Raw genomic sequence first — 19,144 nt, 5'->3', positions numbered from 1 at the left:
TTAATTTCTCTTCCACATTTTTCATCATTAGTGTATCAGAATGCAAGCGATATCTGTGCATTAATTTTGTATCCTGCAACTTTACCAAATTCATTGATTAGCTTTAGTAGTTTTCTGGTGGCATCTTTAGCATTCTCTATGTATAGTATCATGTCATCTGCAAACAGTGGGAGTTTTACTTCTTCTTTTCCAATTTGTATTCCTTTTATTTCTTTTTCTTCTCTGATTGCTGTGGCTAGGACTTCCAAAACTATGTTGAATATAGTGGTGAGAGGGGACATCCTTGTCTTGTTCCTGATCTTGCAGGAAATGCTTTCAGTTTTTCACCATTGAGAATGATGTTTGCTGTGGGTTTGTCATATATGGCCTTTATGATGTTGAGGTAGGTTCCCTCTGTGCCCACTTTCTGGAGAGCATTTATCATAAATGGGGTGTTGAATTTTGTCCAAAGCTTTTTCTGCATCTATTGAGATGATCATATGGTTTTTATTCTTCAATTTGTTAATATGGTGTATCACATTGATTGATTTGCATATATTGAAGAATCCTTGCATCCCTGGGATAAATCCCACTTGATCATGGTGTATGATCCTTTTAATGTGTTGTTGGATTTTGTTTGCTAGTATTTTGTTGAGGGTTTTTGCATCTATATTCATCAGTGATATTGGCCTGTAATTTTCTTTTTTTGTAGTATCTTTGGCTGGGTATCAGGGTGATGGTGGCCTCATAGAATGAGTTTGGTGGTGTTCCTTCCTCTGCAATTTTTTGGAAGAGTTTGAGAAGGTTGGGTGTTAGCTCTTCTCTAAATGTTTGATAGAATTCACCTGTGAAGCCATCTGGTCCTGGACTTTTGTTTGTTGGAAGATTTTTAATCACAGTTTCAATTTCATTACTTGTGATTGGTCTGTTCATATTTTCTATTTCTTCGTGGTTCAGTCTTGGAAGGTTATACCTTTGTAAGAACTTGTCCATTTCTTCCAGGTTGTCCATTTTATTGGCATAGAGTTGCTTGTAGTAGTCTCTTAGGATGCTTTGTATTTCTGTGGTGTCTGTTGTAACTTCTCCTTTTTCATTTCTAATTTTATTGATTTGAGTCCGTCCTCTCCCTCTTTTTCTTGATGAGTCTGGCTAATGGTTTATCAATTATGTTTATCTTCTCAAAGAACCAGCTTTAGTTTTATTGATCTTTGCTATTGTTTTCTTTGTTTCTATTTCATTGATTTCTGCTCTGGTCTTTATGATTTCTTTCCTTCTGCTAAGTTTGGATTTTGTTTGTTCTTCTTTCTCTAGTTCCTTTAAGTGTAAGGTTAGATTGTTTATTTGAGATTTTTCTTGTTTCTTGAGGTAGGCTTGCATTGCTATAAACTTCTCTCTTAGAACTGCTTTTGCTGCATCCCATAGTTTTTGGGTCATCCTGTTTTCATTGTCATTTTTCTCTAGGTGTTTTTTGATTTCCTCATTGATTTCTTCAGTGATCTCTTGGTTATTTAGTAACATATTGTTTAGCCTCCACGTGTTTCTGTTTTTTACGTTTTTATCCCTGTAATTGATTTCTAATCTCCTAACGCTGTCGTCAGAAAACATGCTTGATATGGTTTCAATTTTCTCAAATTTACTGAGGCTTGATTTGTTACCCAAGATGTTATCTATCCTGGAGAATGTTCCATGCACACTTGGGAAGAATGTGTAATCTGCTGTTTTTGGATGGAAAGTCCTATAAATATCAATTAAATCTATCTGATCTATCGTGTCATTTAAAGCTGTGTTTCCTTATTAATTTTCTGTTTGGATGACCTGTCCATTGGTATAAGTGAGGTGTTAAAGTCCCCCTCTATTACTGTGTTACTGTCGATTTCCTCTTTTAGAGCTGTTAGCAGTTGCCTTATGTATTGAGGTGCTCCTATGTTGGGTGCATATCTGTTTCTAATTGTTATATCTTCTTCTTGGATTCGTCCCTTGATCATTATGTTGTGTCCTTCCTTGTCTCTTGTAACATTCTTTATTTTAAAGTCTATTTTGTCTGATATGAGAATTGCTACTCCAGCTTTCTTTGGATTTCCATTTGCATGGAATATCTTTTTCCGTCTCCTCACTTTCAGTCTGTATGTGTCCCTAGGTCTGAAGTGGGTCTCTTGTAGACAGCATATATATGGGTCTTGTTTTTGTATCCATTCAGCAAGCCTGTGTCTTTTGGTTGGAGCATTTAATCCATTCACATTTAAGGTAATTATCGATATGTGTGTTCCTATGACCATTTTCTTAATTGTTTTGGGTTTGTTTTTGTAGGTCCTTTTCTTCTCTTGTGTTTCCCACTTAGAGAAGTTCCTTTAGCATTTGTTGTAGAGCTGGTTTGGTGGTGCTGAATTCTCTTAGCTCTTGCTTGTCTGTAAAGCTTTTGATTCCTCCATAGAAACTCAATGAGATCCTTGCTGGGTAGAGTAATCTTGGTTGTAGGATCTTCCCTTTCATCACTTTATCATGCCACTCCCTTCTGGCTTGTATAGCTTCTGCTCAGAAATCAGCTGTTAACCGTATGGGAGTTCCCTTGTATGTTATTTGTCTTTTTTCCCTTCCTGCTTTCAGTAATTTTTCTTTGTCTTTAATTTTTGCCAATTTGATTACTATGTGTCTCGTCTTGTGTCTCCTTGGGTTTATCCTGTATGGGACTCTGCGCTTCCTGGACTTAGGTGGCTATTTCCTTTCCCATGTTAGGGAAGTTTTTGACTCTAATCTCTTCAAATATTTTCTCGGGTCCCTTCTCTCTCTCTTCTCCTTCTGGCACCCCTATAGTGTGAATGTTGTTGTGTTTAATGTTGTCTCAGAGGTCTCTTAGGCTGTCTTCATTTCTTTTCATTCCTTTTTCTTTATTCTGTTCCACAGCAGTGAATTCCACCATTCTGTCTTCCAGGTCACTTATCCTTTCTTCTGCCTCAGTTATTCTGCTATTGATTCCTTCTAGTGTAGTTTTCATTTCAGTTATTGTATTGTTCATCTCTGTTTGTTTGTTCTTTAATTCTTCTAGGTCTTTGTTAAACATTTCTTGCATCTTCTCTATCTTTGCCTCCATTCTTTTTCCGAGGTCCTGGATCATCTTCACTATCATTATTCTGAATTCTTTTTCTGGAAGGTTGCCTATTTCCACTTCATTTAGTTGTTTTTCTGGGGTTTTATCTTGTTCCTTCATCTCGTACATAGCCCTCTGCCTTTTCATCTTGTCTATCTTTCTGTGAATGTGGTTTTTGTTCCACAGGCTGCAGGATTGTAGTTCTTCTTGCTTCTGCTGTGTGCCCTCTGGTGGATGAGGCTGTCTAAGAGGCTTTGCAAGTTTCCTGATGGGAGGGACTGGTGATGGGTAGAGCTCAGTAAAACTTTAATCTGCTTGTCTGCTGATGGCTGGGGCTGAGTTCCCTCCCTGTTGGTTGTTTCGTCTGAGGTGACCCAACACTGGAGCCTACCCAGCTCTTTGGTGGGGCTAATGGCAGACTCTGGGAGGGCTCACTCCAAGGAGTACTTCCCAGAACTTCTGCTGCCAGTGTCCTTGTCCTCACGGTGAGCGACAGCCACACCCTGCCTCTGCAGGAGACCCTCCAACACTAGCAGGTAGGTCTGGTTCAGTCTCCTATGGGGTCACTGCTCCTTCCCCTGGGTCCCGGTGCGCACACTACTTTGTGTGTGTCCTCCAAGAGTAGAGTCTCTGTTTCCCCCAGTCCTGTCGAAGTCCTGCAGTCAAATCCCGCTAGCCTTCAAAGTCTGATTCTCTAGGAATTCCTCTCCCATTGCTGGACCCCCAGGTTGGGAAGCCTGACATGGGGCTTAGAACCTTCTCTCCAGTGGGTGGACTTCTGTGGTATAAGTGTTCTCCAGTTTGTGAGTCACCTACCCAGCAGTTACGGGATTTGATTTTATCGTGATTGCGCCCCTCCTACTGTCTCATTGGCTTCTCTTTTGTCTTTGGATGTGGGGTATCTTTTTGGTGACTTCCAGTGTCTTCCTGTCGATGATTGTTCAGCAGTTGTGATTCCGGTGCTCTCACAAGAGGGGGTGAGAGCACATCCTTCTACTCTACCATCTTGAGCTGATCTCTCCATAACCATCATTTTTAAATGAGAAATTCAGTCCCAAGTGATTAACCTAAAGCTATATAAGTAACTTACATCTATTTTATAGTTAATTTTACTACGACTTTTAATAAATAATTCTAGTTTTAAAATGTAAAATTCTTCAAGAATACCATGATAATCTGTGGTGTTTATTGTAAACAATAATGTTTTTAAATATAGCCAGGGAGAAGATTGACCCTTTATAAACACTAGTAAGAATATTCAAGTTATAGGTAAATGGTACAAAAGAACTCTAAGTATAAAAATTCACAATTAAAAATTGGTTGTATCAATTTTTTATCATTAAATGTAAACAAAACTTTTGAAATAAAGGCAAATATTGAAATATTTAATGTAATTGAAGACTGAAGTATACGTGTATAAGTGTTCATAACATTTAATTTTTTTGGTGTTGTTCCCTCTCAAGTTGGATGATTATTAGAACGATCCCTAATCTTTAGAATAAATTCAAACATTATATTTAGAGATATTTAGCATATTTCTTACCTCTGTTTTGGTGATGTAGACAATGTTTTATTGTTCTGCTTTTTTTTTTCTTAAATAGTGTATTAAAAAAGTTATCCTGGGTTTGTCTGTCTATGGTGATACTCACTCATGCCTTAAAAACACTCCATAGAAATTGGGATTGGGAGTCTGAATATACGCTGTTTATGTCAGCCTTGAAGGTAAAGTATTATTCAGAATATGTCATCAGTTATTTCTTATAGCCATCCCTGATACAGTGTTTTAACTTTACTTTAACTAGGCAATTAACTGTCAATGTTAAGTACTTCACCAAAAAATTAATAAAAAGAATTTGTTCTTTGTAATATATACCATAACTAGTGCCCTGACTAGTACTTAGGTGTATGTCTAGAGCATATGTGAATAATTGCACAAATGCTATACTGTTGTTAGACACTCAAATGATAAAATGTTTAAATATGAATGCTTTGTTTCATTGGTTCTTAAGGTGCAACTTTTTATTTATTTATTTATTTTTACCTTTTAACGTCTCTGAAATCAGAATAAATCTTACAGTAAAAGGCATCTTATAATTAATTAGTGACCTTTTTTCTTTCTTAATGGTACATAAAATAATGGTGAGCCTTATAATTGATGGCATCTTAGATTGAATGAAATAAAATACATGGCAAAAAATGGTGCCCTGGGCTTCCCTGGTGGCGCAGTGGTTGGGAGTCTGCCTGCCAGTGCGGGGGACACGGGTTCGAGCCCTGGTCTGGGAGGATCCCGCATGCCGCGGAGCGACTGGGCCCGTGAGCCACGGTTGCTGGGCCTGCGTGTCTGGAGCCTGTGCTCCGCGGCGGGAGAGGCCGCGATAGTGGGAGGCCCACGCGCTGCGATGAGGAGTGGCCCCCGATTGCCGCAGCTGGAGAGGGCCCTTGCACAGAGGCGAGGACCCAACACAGCCATAAATAAATAAAAATAAATAAATAAATAAAAATTTTAAAAAAAAAAAGAAAGAAAAAAGTGGTCAAGTACTTAAAAAAAAAAATAAAGCTAATATTTAAAAAAAAAAAAAAATGGTGCCCTTCCATATGGAGAATAACCAATGGTTATAATACTATAGGAAAGATAGAAACTGACAGAAAGGAGTGATACTGCATTTTTATAGAATGGACAGCGTAAATGTGAATAAGTCACAAAATTTGTTTTCTGCAAAAGTTATAAGCAGTGATTTTTTTTCAGATGCTCCCTCTCTTCAGAGCTCTAAATTCTTAACTTCCTTTTGGCTGTTTCTGTACTCTCCAGGGTTCCCATTACCATAGTAGACCACATAAATAGCTTTATGTCGAACCTCAAAATAAGTCATCAGTGCAGTGTTTAAACTTGTTCAAATTCTGTCTTTCCCTAAAGAACATAAAAGAGCAGGAGTTTTCAAACAGTTCTATGTTTTGATGAAATAAAAGTGTTAGTAAAATTTTAATATGTAAAGTAGATAAACTGTGGTTTTAGTATTTTAATGTTGAAAGGGAGGAGAGGGTAAACTTCATGAAGCAGTGTTCTTTTGACTTCTTCCTTATCTCCATGGAACACTCCATTCCTAATAATATACCAAACAGATATCTATGTTAATTGGAGTTGTATGTATACATGCACACACACATATATATACACATTTTTTTTTCTGGGAGAAATCGGAATGATTATTTTCCAGTTTTATTGAGACATAATTGACATATAACTTTGTCTTTAAGGTGTACAATATAATGATTATATGCATGTGTGTGTGTGTATATATATATAAAATGACTACCAGAATAAGTTAACATCCATCACCTCATATAGTTAGTTTTTTTTCTTGTGATGAGAACTTTTAAGATCTATTCTGTTACCAACTTTCAAATATGCAATACAATATTGTTAACTATAGTCACCATGCTGTACATTACATCCTCAGACCTTACTTATCTTATAACTAGAAGTTTGTGCCTTTTTACCCACTTCATCTGTTCATGGACATTTCTGTGGGGTGCTCCATTCCTAATAGTATACCAAACAAAATCTGTGTTAATTAGACTCATTTTTTTTTAATTTAACTAATTTCTATCTGTACTTCCGTATTTAAGGTAAATAAAAATAATGCCAAATTATGGAATAATGTGGGTCATGCTCTGGAAAATGAAAAGAACTTTGAGAGAGCTTTGAAATACTTCTTACAGGCTACCCATGTTCAGCCAGGTAAGCATTATTAACTAATAAAGCTATTGTAGTAGTTTATTTTCTTTTAAAAAACATGATTATATTTGTGGAAAATAGGTAGAGTTTATTTTCAAGCTTTATCCCAACTGACTGGAATGGTACAGTGTTTGGTGCTGGCTTATTTTTGAATTGGATTATATGTTAGAGCTATTTATATCAGACATTTAAGGAGTCTTTTTTAAACAGAGTTGTTGGGTGGCACTGGTGAGCAATTTTGGTGAAGGGGTAGATGCAAAAGCTTGATAGTAGTGAGTTTAAGAGAGTGGGAGAAGAATAATTGGAGACAGTTGATATTAAAAACTCTTTTAAAGGGTGTTGATAAGAAATGTTGGTGCTGAATATGGGGTCAAGAGAGGGTAGTAGGATGATGGGTTTTTCTGTTTTTCAGGAATTTGGGGGTTTTGTTTTAAGGTGAGAGAAGCAAAACGTGTGTGACTAATCCATTGAAGCTGGGAAAAATAATAATTCACGGTGGGGAACCGAAGTACTGGGTCAATGTCCTTGAACAGATGAGAATAGATAAATAGGATCTAGTGCTCAGGGTGAGGATTTCATTCAGTCAACTGAACCAATAGTTAACCTGTGGTAACCGGGAAAGCAGAGTGTAGAGACATGATATAGGCAGGTAAATAATAGATGAATAGCTTCTGGAAGTTGTCCTTCATTTGCTTCTGTTTTCTCAGTGAAATAGAAAGTAAAATCAACAGTAGAGTGTGGGGAAGGGAGAGGAAGTGCTGGAAATCTAAGACCAGGAGAGGGTCTGAAGTAGTCATCTAGGACATAGCTTCACAAACTTTAATGTACCTGTAAATCACCTGGAGATCATATGGTTCATGTTCTGATATATAGAGATTTAGAGTAGGGCTTGAATTTCTGCATTTCTAATAAGTTCCTAGGTGATACTTAGCCCATGAATCACGTGCTGAGAAACAAAGATCTAGGAAAATGTATAGAGTAGGAAAATATGGTATGATTGTCAAGCAGCTCTAACACCCTGCTTGAGGTTAGCAATACTTAATTACAATTAAACCAGTTGATGTGGTTAAAAGTTTTCTCCCACTACTTTATAAGTGCAGTGGTACAGGCATGGAGAATTTGGTTAAACAGGTTTAGAATTTTGTCAGATGTGTATTACTAAACAAAGGGATAAGGGAATATTGAGACACAACCTAAGCTGGTTATGAAGGGATGTGAGAGAGATTGAAAGATGAGGAAAAGGTGATCAGATCGGTCGTTTATAGATCTGAAAAATTGTTGGTGTCTGAGTAGGGTCTAGCTAGAGCACTTTTAGTTTTCAGTGTTCCAGGATATGTACCAAACATGGCCGCCACCTTCCAAGTACAATCATTACTTTCCATTCAGTATGATGACCAAAAAGTACTTCCCCACACATACATTTCTAAATATACTCGGAGGGGTGGGGATTGGTGGGCAGTGCCCCCTATATTTCGACTAGATATGACTGTGGCCATTGAACTGACTAGTTAAAGGAGAATGGAGGTGAAAATTATTGGAAGAAAGGATATCAAGGCAACTATTGGAAGATACATCTATATAGATTTTGAAATTACTAAGAATTTTGACAACTGTGTGATGTTGGAAAGAACAACAAGGAACCAGGAGCTATATATGAGATTGGTGACTGCAATAAGGAGGGATAGTGGATAATAGAGTTTAATGATCTGAAATTCAGAGATGAGTGATTTTAAGGAATTACAGTGGTCTGGAAGTGGTAAAGATCAAGGAGGACACCTAACTCCAGGCCCAGTGTTGCAAGGGATAAGAAAAAGACCACAGTCACCACTTGGAAAAGCTGCCAGTGTCCCCAAGGCAAAGCCAAATTCCAGTTAGAGAATGTTGTAGAAATATATTACTGATGGTCTAGCTATCTTTACAATTTTACCTCCCCTGGCTCTTCATGTAGTTTAGTTTTTCTTGAAATCTAGGGTACATGTCATGAGCTTCCTCACCTCTTTGCGTTTGTTTGTCTTCTTCCTTGAGCCTGGAATTCCTCCCTTCTCCTTTCCTTCCCATCCACCTTCTACCATACCCTACCGATCTTTTGCAACCCGTCTCATATGGCTTCTTTTCTAAACAAAATAAAATAAACCCTCCTATCTTTCCAGTTAGAAGCAAATATTTCTCATCTTCAAGACTCCTTGCAACTTTTGTATCTTTTCTGTGATATTTGTTATTTAAATGTTCGTTTAAAATATTTATTTATTTAAATTATCTATGTATTTAAACTGAGGAGCTTCCTAGGGGCAGCATGAACATCTGATTCATCTTCATAGGCCCTGCATCACCTAGCATAGTCTTACACACAGTCAGTGGTCACTAACTGTGGCAGTTTCAATTCATTGCTTTCTGAAGCCTTTTAGGTTCATTCTGGGAGTTTTTAAAAAGAGAAGCAAAGTCATCTTTATGTCAGACACACAGGGACCTGGAGACTTAGAAGACGATATTTAGGCTCCTTCAGCCCTATCTTTTCCATTTCTAAGTTGGGACAGTAATTTCTATCTCATTGTATTGTTGTCAGGACGAAATGAAATCGTGTTGGTGGGTGGGTGTGATTGTGGATGTTTAGTTTAAAATCATTTTTCCTGTCATTGTCAGTTGTCACTTTTGGCTGTTTTTAAGATACTTACTTGAACCTGTCTCCTTTAGTTAGTATGACTTACCTACCATACTCTCAAAATTGCTGTCTCTAATAAAAAGTGGGCTAGGAAAACAGGCAAATCATTTTATTACAATTTATTATGAAAAAGTACATAATCTTGGAAAAATTGAATTTGTCATTCAGAGACTTCTTGGCTCATTCTGTGTTTTTCAGCTGTGTTCTTCATAGATAGATTTGACAGCTAAAACGACATGTAGGGAAGGAAATCAAGAGTCTTTTTTGTCCCTGTTAGATATACAGATGGAGATAGAACTATAAGTCTGGAGATAAGGGGAATGGTCAGGACTAGAGATAAAAATTTGAAGTAACAAGCATATAGATGGTATTTAAAACCCTAGAACAGTATAGGATCACAGAGAGTAGAGATTCTTAACATTTAAAGTAGCTTAAAAAAAAAAAAAAGACATTCAGTCTGAAGGCTTTTCTTGCTTAGCCATAATAAAAATATAAACTATACAATGGTCTTTGACCAGGCGACATGAATGTCATGTTAGACAAACAGTTGATTACGGTCTTTTGTTTGTTTGTCTTGGTGGTTACAAGTTTTTTGAAAAAAATCAATTCACAAGATAAAATTTTTGCAAATTGAATTACAGTTTCCATAAACACCTTTATAAGACGAGGGTAGGTTTTTCTCGAGAAACACCAGATTTCTCCAAGGTTTATTTTTGCCTTAAAATCAATGATTTCATTTTTATCTAACTTCAAATCTTTGAAACGAAAATAATCATGCACTTGTAGTTCAACTTTGATGCCATCAAGGTAGAAATGATTTTTAGAGTTTTCAGGAGTTTCCAGACATTTATAAATTTATCTTTTTAAATAAATTGACAAATTTGTGCATAGGAAATAACTGGAAAGCAACACATGTGCCTGGGCCATCAGTGTGACAGTACTTAACTTCACTGTTGGTAGCTGAAGAATTATTAGGCACAGAGTTGCCTGATATTTGCCAGTCCTCGTTTACATTGAATTAAAGACAGACTGCTAGATTCAGGCTGCTGTTGGTTTGGATAGGGCACTCATAATAGCAAGATTGTTTTTTGAAATTCTGTAGCTTTTTAGTCATTCAAATGTAATTGATTTTTATATCTTGCCTGCTTTCTTACCTTTTTTTTTTTCAAATATAGATTTACCTTACCAGTAATGCTGTTTCCTCCTAGAATCTTAAACTTTGTAACTTATTTTAAAAATTGCTTAAAAATTATGTTTCATTTTATTAGCTGGGTTGTGTAGTTTTTTTGATGCTAAATGCTATCTAATTGCTATCTTTGTTCTTTGAGAAAGTAAGGGTGCCTTACTCTAGTGTCTGTGGTCTTCACTGATGACAGTATCTCCTTGCCATAGTTCTAAGAACCTGATTAGTAGGTAGTAATTTGCCTTGTCTTTCATCCTAATGGATAACCTCTTTTCTAAGGTTGGTTGGGGCTCCTTTCAGTAACATTTTAAATACTTACCTGACATAATTTCACTTTTATTTACTTAAACTTTCAGTTTGTTCTTTTCTTAGATTAAATTTTTACTGTATAAATAATTTTTTCAGGTTCTATATACCCTTAGTTTTTTCTGGGTAACTTTCTGATCTCTATAGTAAATGGTATAGATTTATCTGATGTTTAAAAAAAAAGAGCTTAGATAAACAAGGTCCTATTGTATATAGCACAGGGAACTATATTCGATATCCTGTGATAAACCGTAATGGAAAAGAATAGGGAAAAGAATGTATATATGTATAACTGAGTCACTTTGCTGTACAGCAGTAATTAACACAACACTGTAATTCAACTATACTTCAATTAAAAAAGTTTTTTTAAAAAGAGCTTTATAAGAGCAAAAACGCTATATGCTCTTGGTAATGCAATGTATTTCAACCTTGGCTCTACATCAGAATAGCCTCTGAAACTTTTTTAAAACATTTTTGCAATCCTATTCCTGAAGATTCTATTTTGATCGAGCTGTGTAGGGTAAGGTATCTGAATTTTTCAAAGCTACACAAGTATTCTGAATTGCAGCCAGTATTGGGAAGCCTTTTTTCTTCTTCTTTTCTTCTTTTTTTTTTTTTTTGGCTTGACTGCCTCCTGAGACCCCATGAGATTCAGCAATATGTCTAAAAACAAGAAATCAACCTCCTTCCCCCAATCCTGTCCCCTAGTTCTCTAACTAAACCCATATGGCATCTAACAGTTTTTGTGCAGTGCACACAATTGCCAACCTGAAACAAAATTTAGCAAGATCTTAGGACTGTTACTCTCCTCCTAGGGGAATGCCTAAAATATATATGCTTGGCCCCTATGTGTCCTGGGAGTTGCAGGCAGAGAACTATTCCACAATTGCAATATCATCATCGGTGTCACAGGCAAGTAGTAATCATAATTTGAAACCTTGTCATGTCTGTTAGAGATTCATGTTGAGTAAAATTTGTCTAATTTAAGATCTCCCTCCTTTCTATCTTTATTCCAAAGCTTTGAAATATTTACTGGGAAGTATATCTTAAAACTAGTGTGCAATGAACCCTCATCTTTTTTATTTAAATTGTATATTTTTCTATCCCTGAATAAATTTGCTGAGGATTCGATATTAAGACAACCTTTTTAAAAGTTTTAATTAAATTATATGGGAATGTATCATCATTTAAGAGATCTGGGCTGCTGCATCTTAAGTAATACTATAGAATCCAGATAACTTGCACTCCAACCACATTCACAAAAATTTTTAAAAACAAAGTCACAAAGTTTTTTTCACAGGCTCTTTGCCCCTATGCCACCATGGATTCATTTTTGTTATTTATAATACTTGAAATAATTCTAGTAATCATGGTGATCCTTTTCACTTGTAAATCCTTTTTGCTTTTAGAGTTGAGCCATACTTTTTGAGTGAATTCCAAACCTGTGTGATTAAGGAAATAGGAGTAAGCCTTAGTATAGGATAGTAAAATATAGTGGAAAAAAAAGATGTAAATTTAATCATTACCTTTATTTCTCCCCTCTCATATCTTAACCCTTCCAGGAGCCATTCAAATAGTTTTTTTCATGTCATATGTATATTTTCTGTTCTTATGGTACTTTATTTAATAATTTTCTAGTGTAGCCTTGCTCATAAGTTATAATAAGTTGTGTTAGAAGAGCTTTAAGGAGGAAGCAGGACCTATTGCCTCCTTTTGCATTCTTTTGATTTAATGTGTTTGTTGCTAGAAACATGTCTTCTTAGTAGTTTACATTGAATACTATTTAGTGTATTTGCCAACAAATGATTTTTTTTTTAATTTTAGATGATATTGGTGCCCACATGAATGTAGGAAGAACTTATAAAAATTTAAATAGAACCAAAGCAGCTGAAGAATCTTATATGACGGCTAAGTCGCTGATGCCTCAAGTAAGTAGTCATAAATTATTTCTATTGTGTCATGTCTGCTAGATGTCCATATTGAATAGAATTATCCAGATGGAAAATCCTTATCTATTCTTCAATTTGTTGATATTAAAAGTAAGTTGTCCAGTGAACCATCTATGACTGTAAGTGTTATAAAAGATTACGTTTACTTTTATAGCTCACTTAATTAAAATTTAGTCTGTGAAAACCAAATTATATTATGAATTTTAGATATTTTTGATTACAAGTTATTTATGAGTTAAGTGACTTTAAATGAAAAGAATTTTATTTATGTGCAATAAGCACTAAATTAAGCATTACTCCTATCAAAAAATAAATGAAGAAAACAAAGTGATAAAATGAGTGGATACATCTCTGTTGCTATCTTGTGCCCATCATTCGCTATAATGTCACAAGTACAAGATTTCTTGGATATCCACAATACAAAGTCAAAGTTAGAAAATCTGATACTGCCCTTGGCCAGCTAGCTGTGTGTAATCTGCAAAGATAGTTTACCCTGGGCTACAGTTTTCTCAATTGTAGTTTATATTAATATTGTATTAATAACAGTAGTAATATTGAAATGATTTGACAGTTTGCTAAATGTTTTAAAAACAGAGTTGGACCACATGATACATTAAGAATTATTTCAGTCCTAAGATCCTAAAGTTAAATTGTGTTCAATAAAGATTTTTATCAGATATAATTTATTATGTTCATTGAGAATTTGGGTTCATATATATTATATATAATAACCTTTACTTAATCTGAATAATCAGTTAATTAGAGAATTTTATTTCCTAACTCCACCAAACAAGTGAGGGTTTAGTATAACTCTGAAGTAAAATTAACTACCCTGTTATCACAACCAGGAAATATTTTGCTGACAATATGAAAGGTGACATGGTGTAACAAATACAGTAGACTGAGAGAAAAGATCCAAGTTCTATTCCTGGTCTGACTCAAACATACCAAGGGACCTTAGCCTCTAGAAGTTCTGATTTCTATGACTTCATAAAATAATACATATATAAAAATCTAACAGTAATCTATTGAGCTGGCATGAATGAAAAAATACAACCTTCATTGCTACTAAACAATAATTATTTTACTTACATTTTGTGGATACTGCAGATTATTTCGCATTTTTTATGTATTATTTTAGTATTGCAGTGTATCTTTTTATGTTCTATGTAAATTTTAAATAAAACACTAGGACTGCTTACTTCAGATTTTATTTGGTACTGAAATGTCAAATTATAAAAACACTTTTTTTTAACAGATTATTCCTGGTAAAAAATATGCAGCCAGAATTGCACCTAACCACTTAAATGTTTACATTAATCTGGCCAACCTGATACGAGCAAATGAGTCCCGACTGGAAGAAGCGGATCAGCTGTACCGACAAGCAATAAGCATGAGACCCGACTTCAAGCAGGCTTACATTAGCAGGTGTTGTAGTTCGCTTTAGGCTTTCACTATAGAAGATTAAAGCTGCATCTGCATATACTTTTAAGCTATTTTGACTAATTTGGCTTTTTTTTCTTCTTCTAGTAAATCTTAGTTAGCAACCAAGAGCATAGAAATATAGCCTGTTTTAGACTAACAAATTTAATTGATTTGATTTTAAATTGACAAGGGAGTCCATAACTTATAATAGCAAACTGAGGTTTATTTATACAAAAGGAAGGGTAAGAAAAGCTCCTCTTTAATTTCATTTGCTTCTTATCACCAAATTCATTTTTATTTAAAACAGCTGAAATTTACCTTTTATAATTCTTAATTGTTAGAAAATAAGTTATTTTTACACGAAGTTATTCTTAATTATTATAGAATAATTAAGAAATCATTGTATAATTAAGAAATCATTATATATAAAATTAATTAAGAAATAATTATATAATATCGAACTCTCAAGAGCTTTCTTAAATTAATACTGAGAATTGACTGGTTATTGTTACTACAAAGAAACTCTTTAGTTGCCAGTAAAAAAATTTTTGCAATACATGTTAGAACTTGATATATTTTCTCATGTAAGTCTTATCATTTGTATTGTACCTGAGGAAAATTTTATGTTAAACTTTGTTTTGCAGCCTACTCCAGAAACCTAATTATAATTTGTCACATTGTTTATATGGGGAAAATGCATTCAGAATTTAAGTTTTTGAAATAAAATCCGTTCATAGCTGGAAGCTGTCTTTGTTCAGCCTTATCTAGTGCTTGCTGAAATTCACTAAGTTTACTGGGGTTGTATCTATAAATAAAATCTGTCATATGTTAATTTATAAAGAATTAATAATCTCTGCATTTAAAAAAGTCACATTCTGGACACTTACTCTAGAAACTGGGAATATTAATAGTTTGATTTCATGCCTATGCTAATACTTCAGGAAAGAGTAGTATTATAATAAAAGTAACTCTCATTTCAGTACTTAAACTGATTTGCACATATGTAAAAATGACTTTTTAAAGCTCTGTAACAGAAAATGTAACCATATTAGAAAGATTTGTAAAATGATTTTCAAACTGTGATCATTAGTTCCAGATGTGTTCCTCAAAAGTATCTACAGGTGGCGCTATTGCCCTTCAGTCCTACCAGATCGGCTTTTTAAATTCCTTTTTTTTTTTTTTTTAACGAATGGTCATTTTATAATACATCGAAGAAAACTAAATAATTTTCAGGGGTAAACAATTTCTAATGTTCTGCTTTTTGTATAGTGAGACATTGCTAACAGATTTGAATACTGGAATTTCCCCATCACTACTGTATTTATATTCCTTCAAATGCTGTTACTTCATCTCCTGACAAATTGATCTCCCACTCTAGTTGCTATCATTTTTCTGATGTAGACTAGTCTGCTGTTTTTCAAGATATATTCAAAGAATATATTTTCTCTGTTCCCCTTTCTTGGATACCTCCCGACATCTTACCCTCTAGCGTCAGGCATGCTTTTTCCTTCTTTAATAATATTTGAAAACGTATCAAGCCAGATTTGCTAAACTAATGTGTTCAGGTTTAAGGACATTTTCAGTTATTTTTAAAAGAAAAATTTAAGAACCTAAGTTAAAAGGAAAGCTGTGAATATGTGGAAAAGCTTAAAACTTGTGAAAAATAGTATGTATAGACTGACATGGTAACGTAAGTGAAGCTGTGTTTGATTTTTCCACAGAGGAGAATTGCTTTTAAAAATGAATAAACCTGTCAAAGCAAAAGAAGCATATCTTAAAGCACTAGAGCTGGACAAAAACAATGCAGATCTTTGGTACAACTTGGCGATTGTTCATATTGAACTTAAAGAACCAAATGAAGCCCTAAAAAACTTTAATCATGCTTTAGAACTAAATCCAAAGCATAAGCTAGCGTTATTCAATTCTGCTATATTGATGCAAGAATCAGGTATGTTTTTTCAAAATATTTCTATATTTAAACGTATTCTAGTTTGAAATATAATAAAACCTAATGTTACCCGCAGCAAACACTTTATGAATGGATGGTTTATATCAAAACTGCGTAAATAATTTATAGGAATATTTAAAATACTTGAAGTAAACTTTTCAAGTAATAGCCTTAACATATATGACAATACTAATTGTTAGTTCTTCTGGTATATGTTAAAACTGATTTTTCAGACAATCTATTAAGCAATGCCATATTTATCTATTTTGTCATTTTATTCATGGAAATATATCTTATGTGTAAATATACTATTCAAATCATCTGAATTTGTAAAAATTTTTGGGTAATTATTTCTAGGGAGCCAAGAGCATTATATGTTTTAGACAAAATAGTATTCTATTTTCTCTTGATTTATAAGTCCAAATACTTCTGATATCATTTTGTATCCAGTTTTCTGAGCTGTTTTCTGTTTTCTGAGATGTTATTATAATTTCCTGTATTTTCTATAAATTTAGCAAAACTAAATTATTCATCACAATAAATCAGGATCTTTGATACATTTTAGTACTGCTTCAGAAGGCAATATATATAATTTATAATCGTAATTTTTATGTTTGGAAAAATCTATTAATTGTTAGATACTTTTATAAAACTTTTGCAAAAAATGTAAGAATCATAAAATCATATTTTATAGCTAAAGAGGGCCTTTGAGTTTGTTTTTGCCAGTCATCTGTTCTGTAGATTAGAGAGTGAGGACCAAACAGATGTAATAACTACCCTAACTTTATATGGCTAGGTTAGTAACTAGTCCAAGACAAGAATTTAAGCCTACTGATTTATTTCACATTTTCTTTATTTATCATATTGTCACATAAAAGAATAGAGGAAGATCTTTATGCCTGTTATTCAAAAAAGCTAAGTTTAGGAAACTAATGTTTTTGTAAAGTTAGCTAACCTTAGTAATCATGAAAGGTGACCATTATCTAACACAAGACTGCACCCTGGGGTGTGTAGTTTTAGAAATTGAATTTCTTTGTATTTATATACAATAGAAATTATCTCAATAAATATTTGTTTCCTAAAACCTGATTTATATTTATAAGCTTTATATATAATGGTGTATTTTTACCTTTGAAAAGTCCTAAAAAATTTTAAATAACATACAAAAAATATCTGATTTAATAAGATTAGAACATTTTGTTTATCCAGTCATAGTTAACTATTTGCTAAGCATTTTTATATATCTCATGTAATTATTAGAAAATTCAGTAGGTTAACCCAGACAAGTTAATAATTTGTTTAGTGCATAAAGTCATAACATTAACAGAATCAAGATTGAATATATGTTTTTGTTGACAAATCCCATGCCTCTTCCTCTTAATTCTCTATTCTTCGTCTACTCCCAGTTAGAATCTAAACTATCAGGAGATATTTCATCCCTTTTAGTTTGTTTTTGTTTGTTTGTTTGTTTTCGTTTTGGTTTTTTTAAAATTTTATTTATTTATTTTTTATATAGCATGTTCTTATTAGTTATCTATTTTATACATATTAGTGTATACATGTCAATCCCAATCTCCCAATTCATCCCACCACCACCACCCCCCAGCATGCCCCCCTTGGTGTCCATACGTTTGTTTTCTACATCTCTGTCTCTATTTCTGCCTTGCAAACCAGTTCATCTGTACCATTTTTCTAGATTCCACATATATGCGTTAATATACGATATTTGTTTTTCTCTTTCTGAGTTACTTCACTCTGTATGACAGTCTCTAGGTCCATCCACATCTCTACAAATGACCCAATTTCATTCCTTTTTATGGCTGAGTAATATTCCATTGTATATATGTACCACATCTTCTTTATCCATTTGCCTGTCGATGGACATTTAGGTTGCTTCCATGACCTGGCTATTGTAAATAGTGCTGCAGTGAACATTGAGGCACATGTGTCTTTTTGAATTATGGTTTTCTCTGGGTATATGCCCAGTAGTGGGATTGCTGGGTCACATGGTAATTCTATTTTTAGTTTTTTAAGGAACCTCCATACTGTTCTCCATAGTGGCTGTATCAGTTTACATTCCCACCAACAGTGCAAGAGGGTTCCCTTTTCTGTACACCCTCTCCAGCATTTGTTGTTTGTAGATTTTCTGATGATGCCCATCCTAACCAGTGTGAGGTGATACCTCATTGTAGTTTTGATTTGCGTTTCTCTAATAATTAGTGATGTTGAGCAGCTTTTCATGTGCCTCTCGGCCATCTGTTTGTCTTCTTTGGAGAGGTGTCTATTTAGATTTTCTGCCCATTTTTTGATTGGGTTGTTTGTTTTTTTAATATTGAGCTGCATGAGCTGTTTATATATTTTGGAGATTAATCCTTTGTTGATTCATTTGCAAAAATTTTCTCCCATTCTGAGGGTTGTCTTTTCATTTTGTTTATAGTTTCCTTTGCTGTGCAAAAGCTTTGAAGTTTCATTAGGTCCCATTTGTTTATTTTTGGTTTTGTGTCCATTACTTTAGGAGGTGGGTCAAAAAAGATCTTGCTGTGATTTATGTCAAAGAGTGTTCTTCCTATGTTTTCCTCTAAGAGTTTTATCGTGTCCGGTTTTACATTTAGGTCTCTAATCCATTTTGAGTTTATTTTTGTGTATGGTGCTAGGGAGTGTTCTAATTTCATTCTTTTACGTGTAGCTGTTCAGTTTTCCAGCACCACTTATTGAAGAGACTGTCTTTTCACCATTGTATATCCTTGCCTCCTTGTCATAGATTAGTTGACCATATTATGTGTGGGTTTATCTCTCGGCTTTCTATCCTGTTCCACTGATCTATATTTCTGTTTTTGTGCCAGTACCATATTGTCTTGATTACTGTAGCTTTGT

General features: G+C 34.2%; 1 protein-coding gene across 3 annotated transcripts in view; it reads left to right on the top strand.

Moving 5' to 3' along the window:
* Positions 1–19,144, top strand: part of TMTC3 (transmembrane O-mannosyltransferase targeting cadherins 3) — a gene marked incomplete at its 5' end in the record, with an annotated part of 173,164 nt that overhangs the window by 40,049 nt on the left and 113,971 nt on the right. For all 3 annotated transcript variants that reach the window (XM_082418911.1, XM_082418910.1, XM_082418909.1), the window contains 5 exons: positions 4,666–4,786; positions 6,692–6,803; positions 12,773–12,876; positions 14,156–14,325; positions 16,044–16,270. In XM_082418911.1, the coding sequence (XP_082275037.1) occupies positions 4,666–4,786; positions 6,692–6,803; positions 12,773–12,876; positions 14,156–14,325; positions 16,044–16,270 (734 nt within the window). The remainder of the gene's footprint in view (positions 1–4,665; positions 4,787–6,691; positions 6,804–12,772; positions 12,877–14,155; positions 14,326–16,043; positions 16,271–19,144) is intronic.

Source organism: Balaenoptera physalus, assembly GCF_965194825.1.
Source record: "Balaenoptera physalus genome assembly, chromosome: 13".
Taxonomy (NCBI): domain Eukaryota; kingdom Metazoa; phylum Chordata; class Mammalia; order Artiodactyla; family Balaenopteridae; genus Balaenoptera; species Balaenoptera physalus.
Note: the sequence above shows the minus strand (reverse complement) of the source record. Positions and strands in the feature narration are given on the sequence as shown.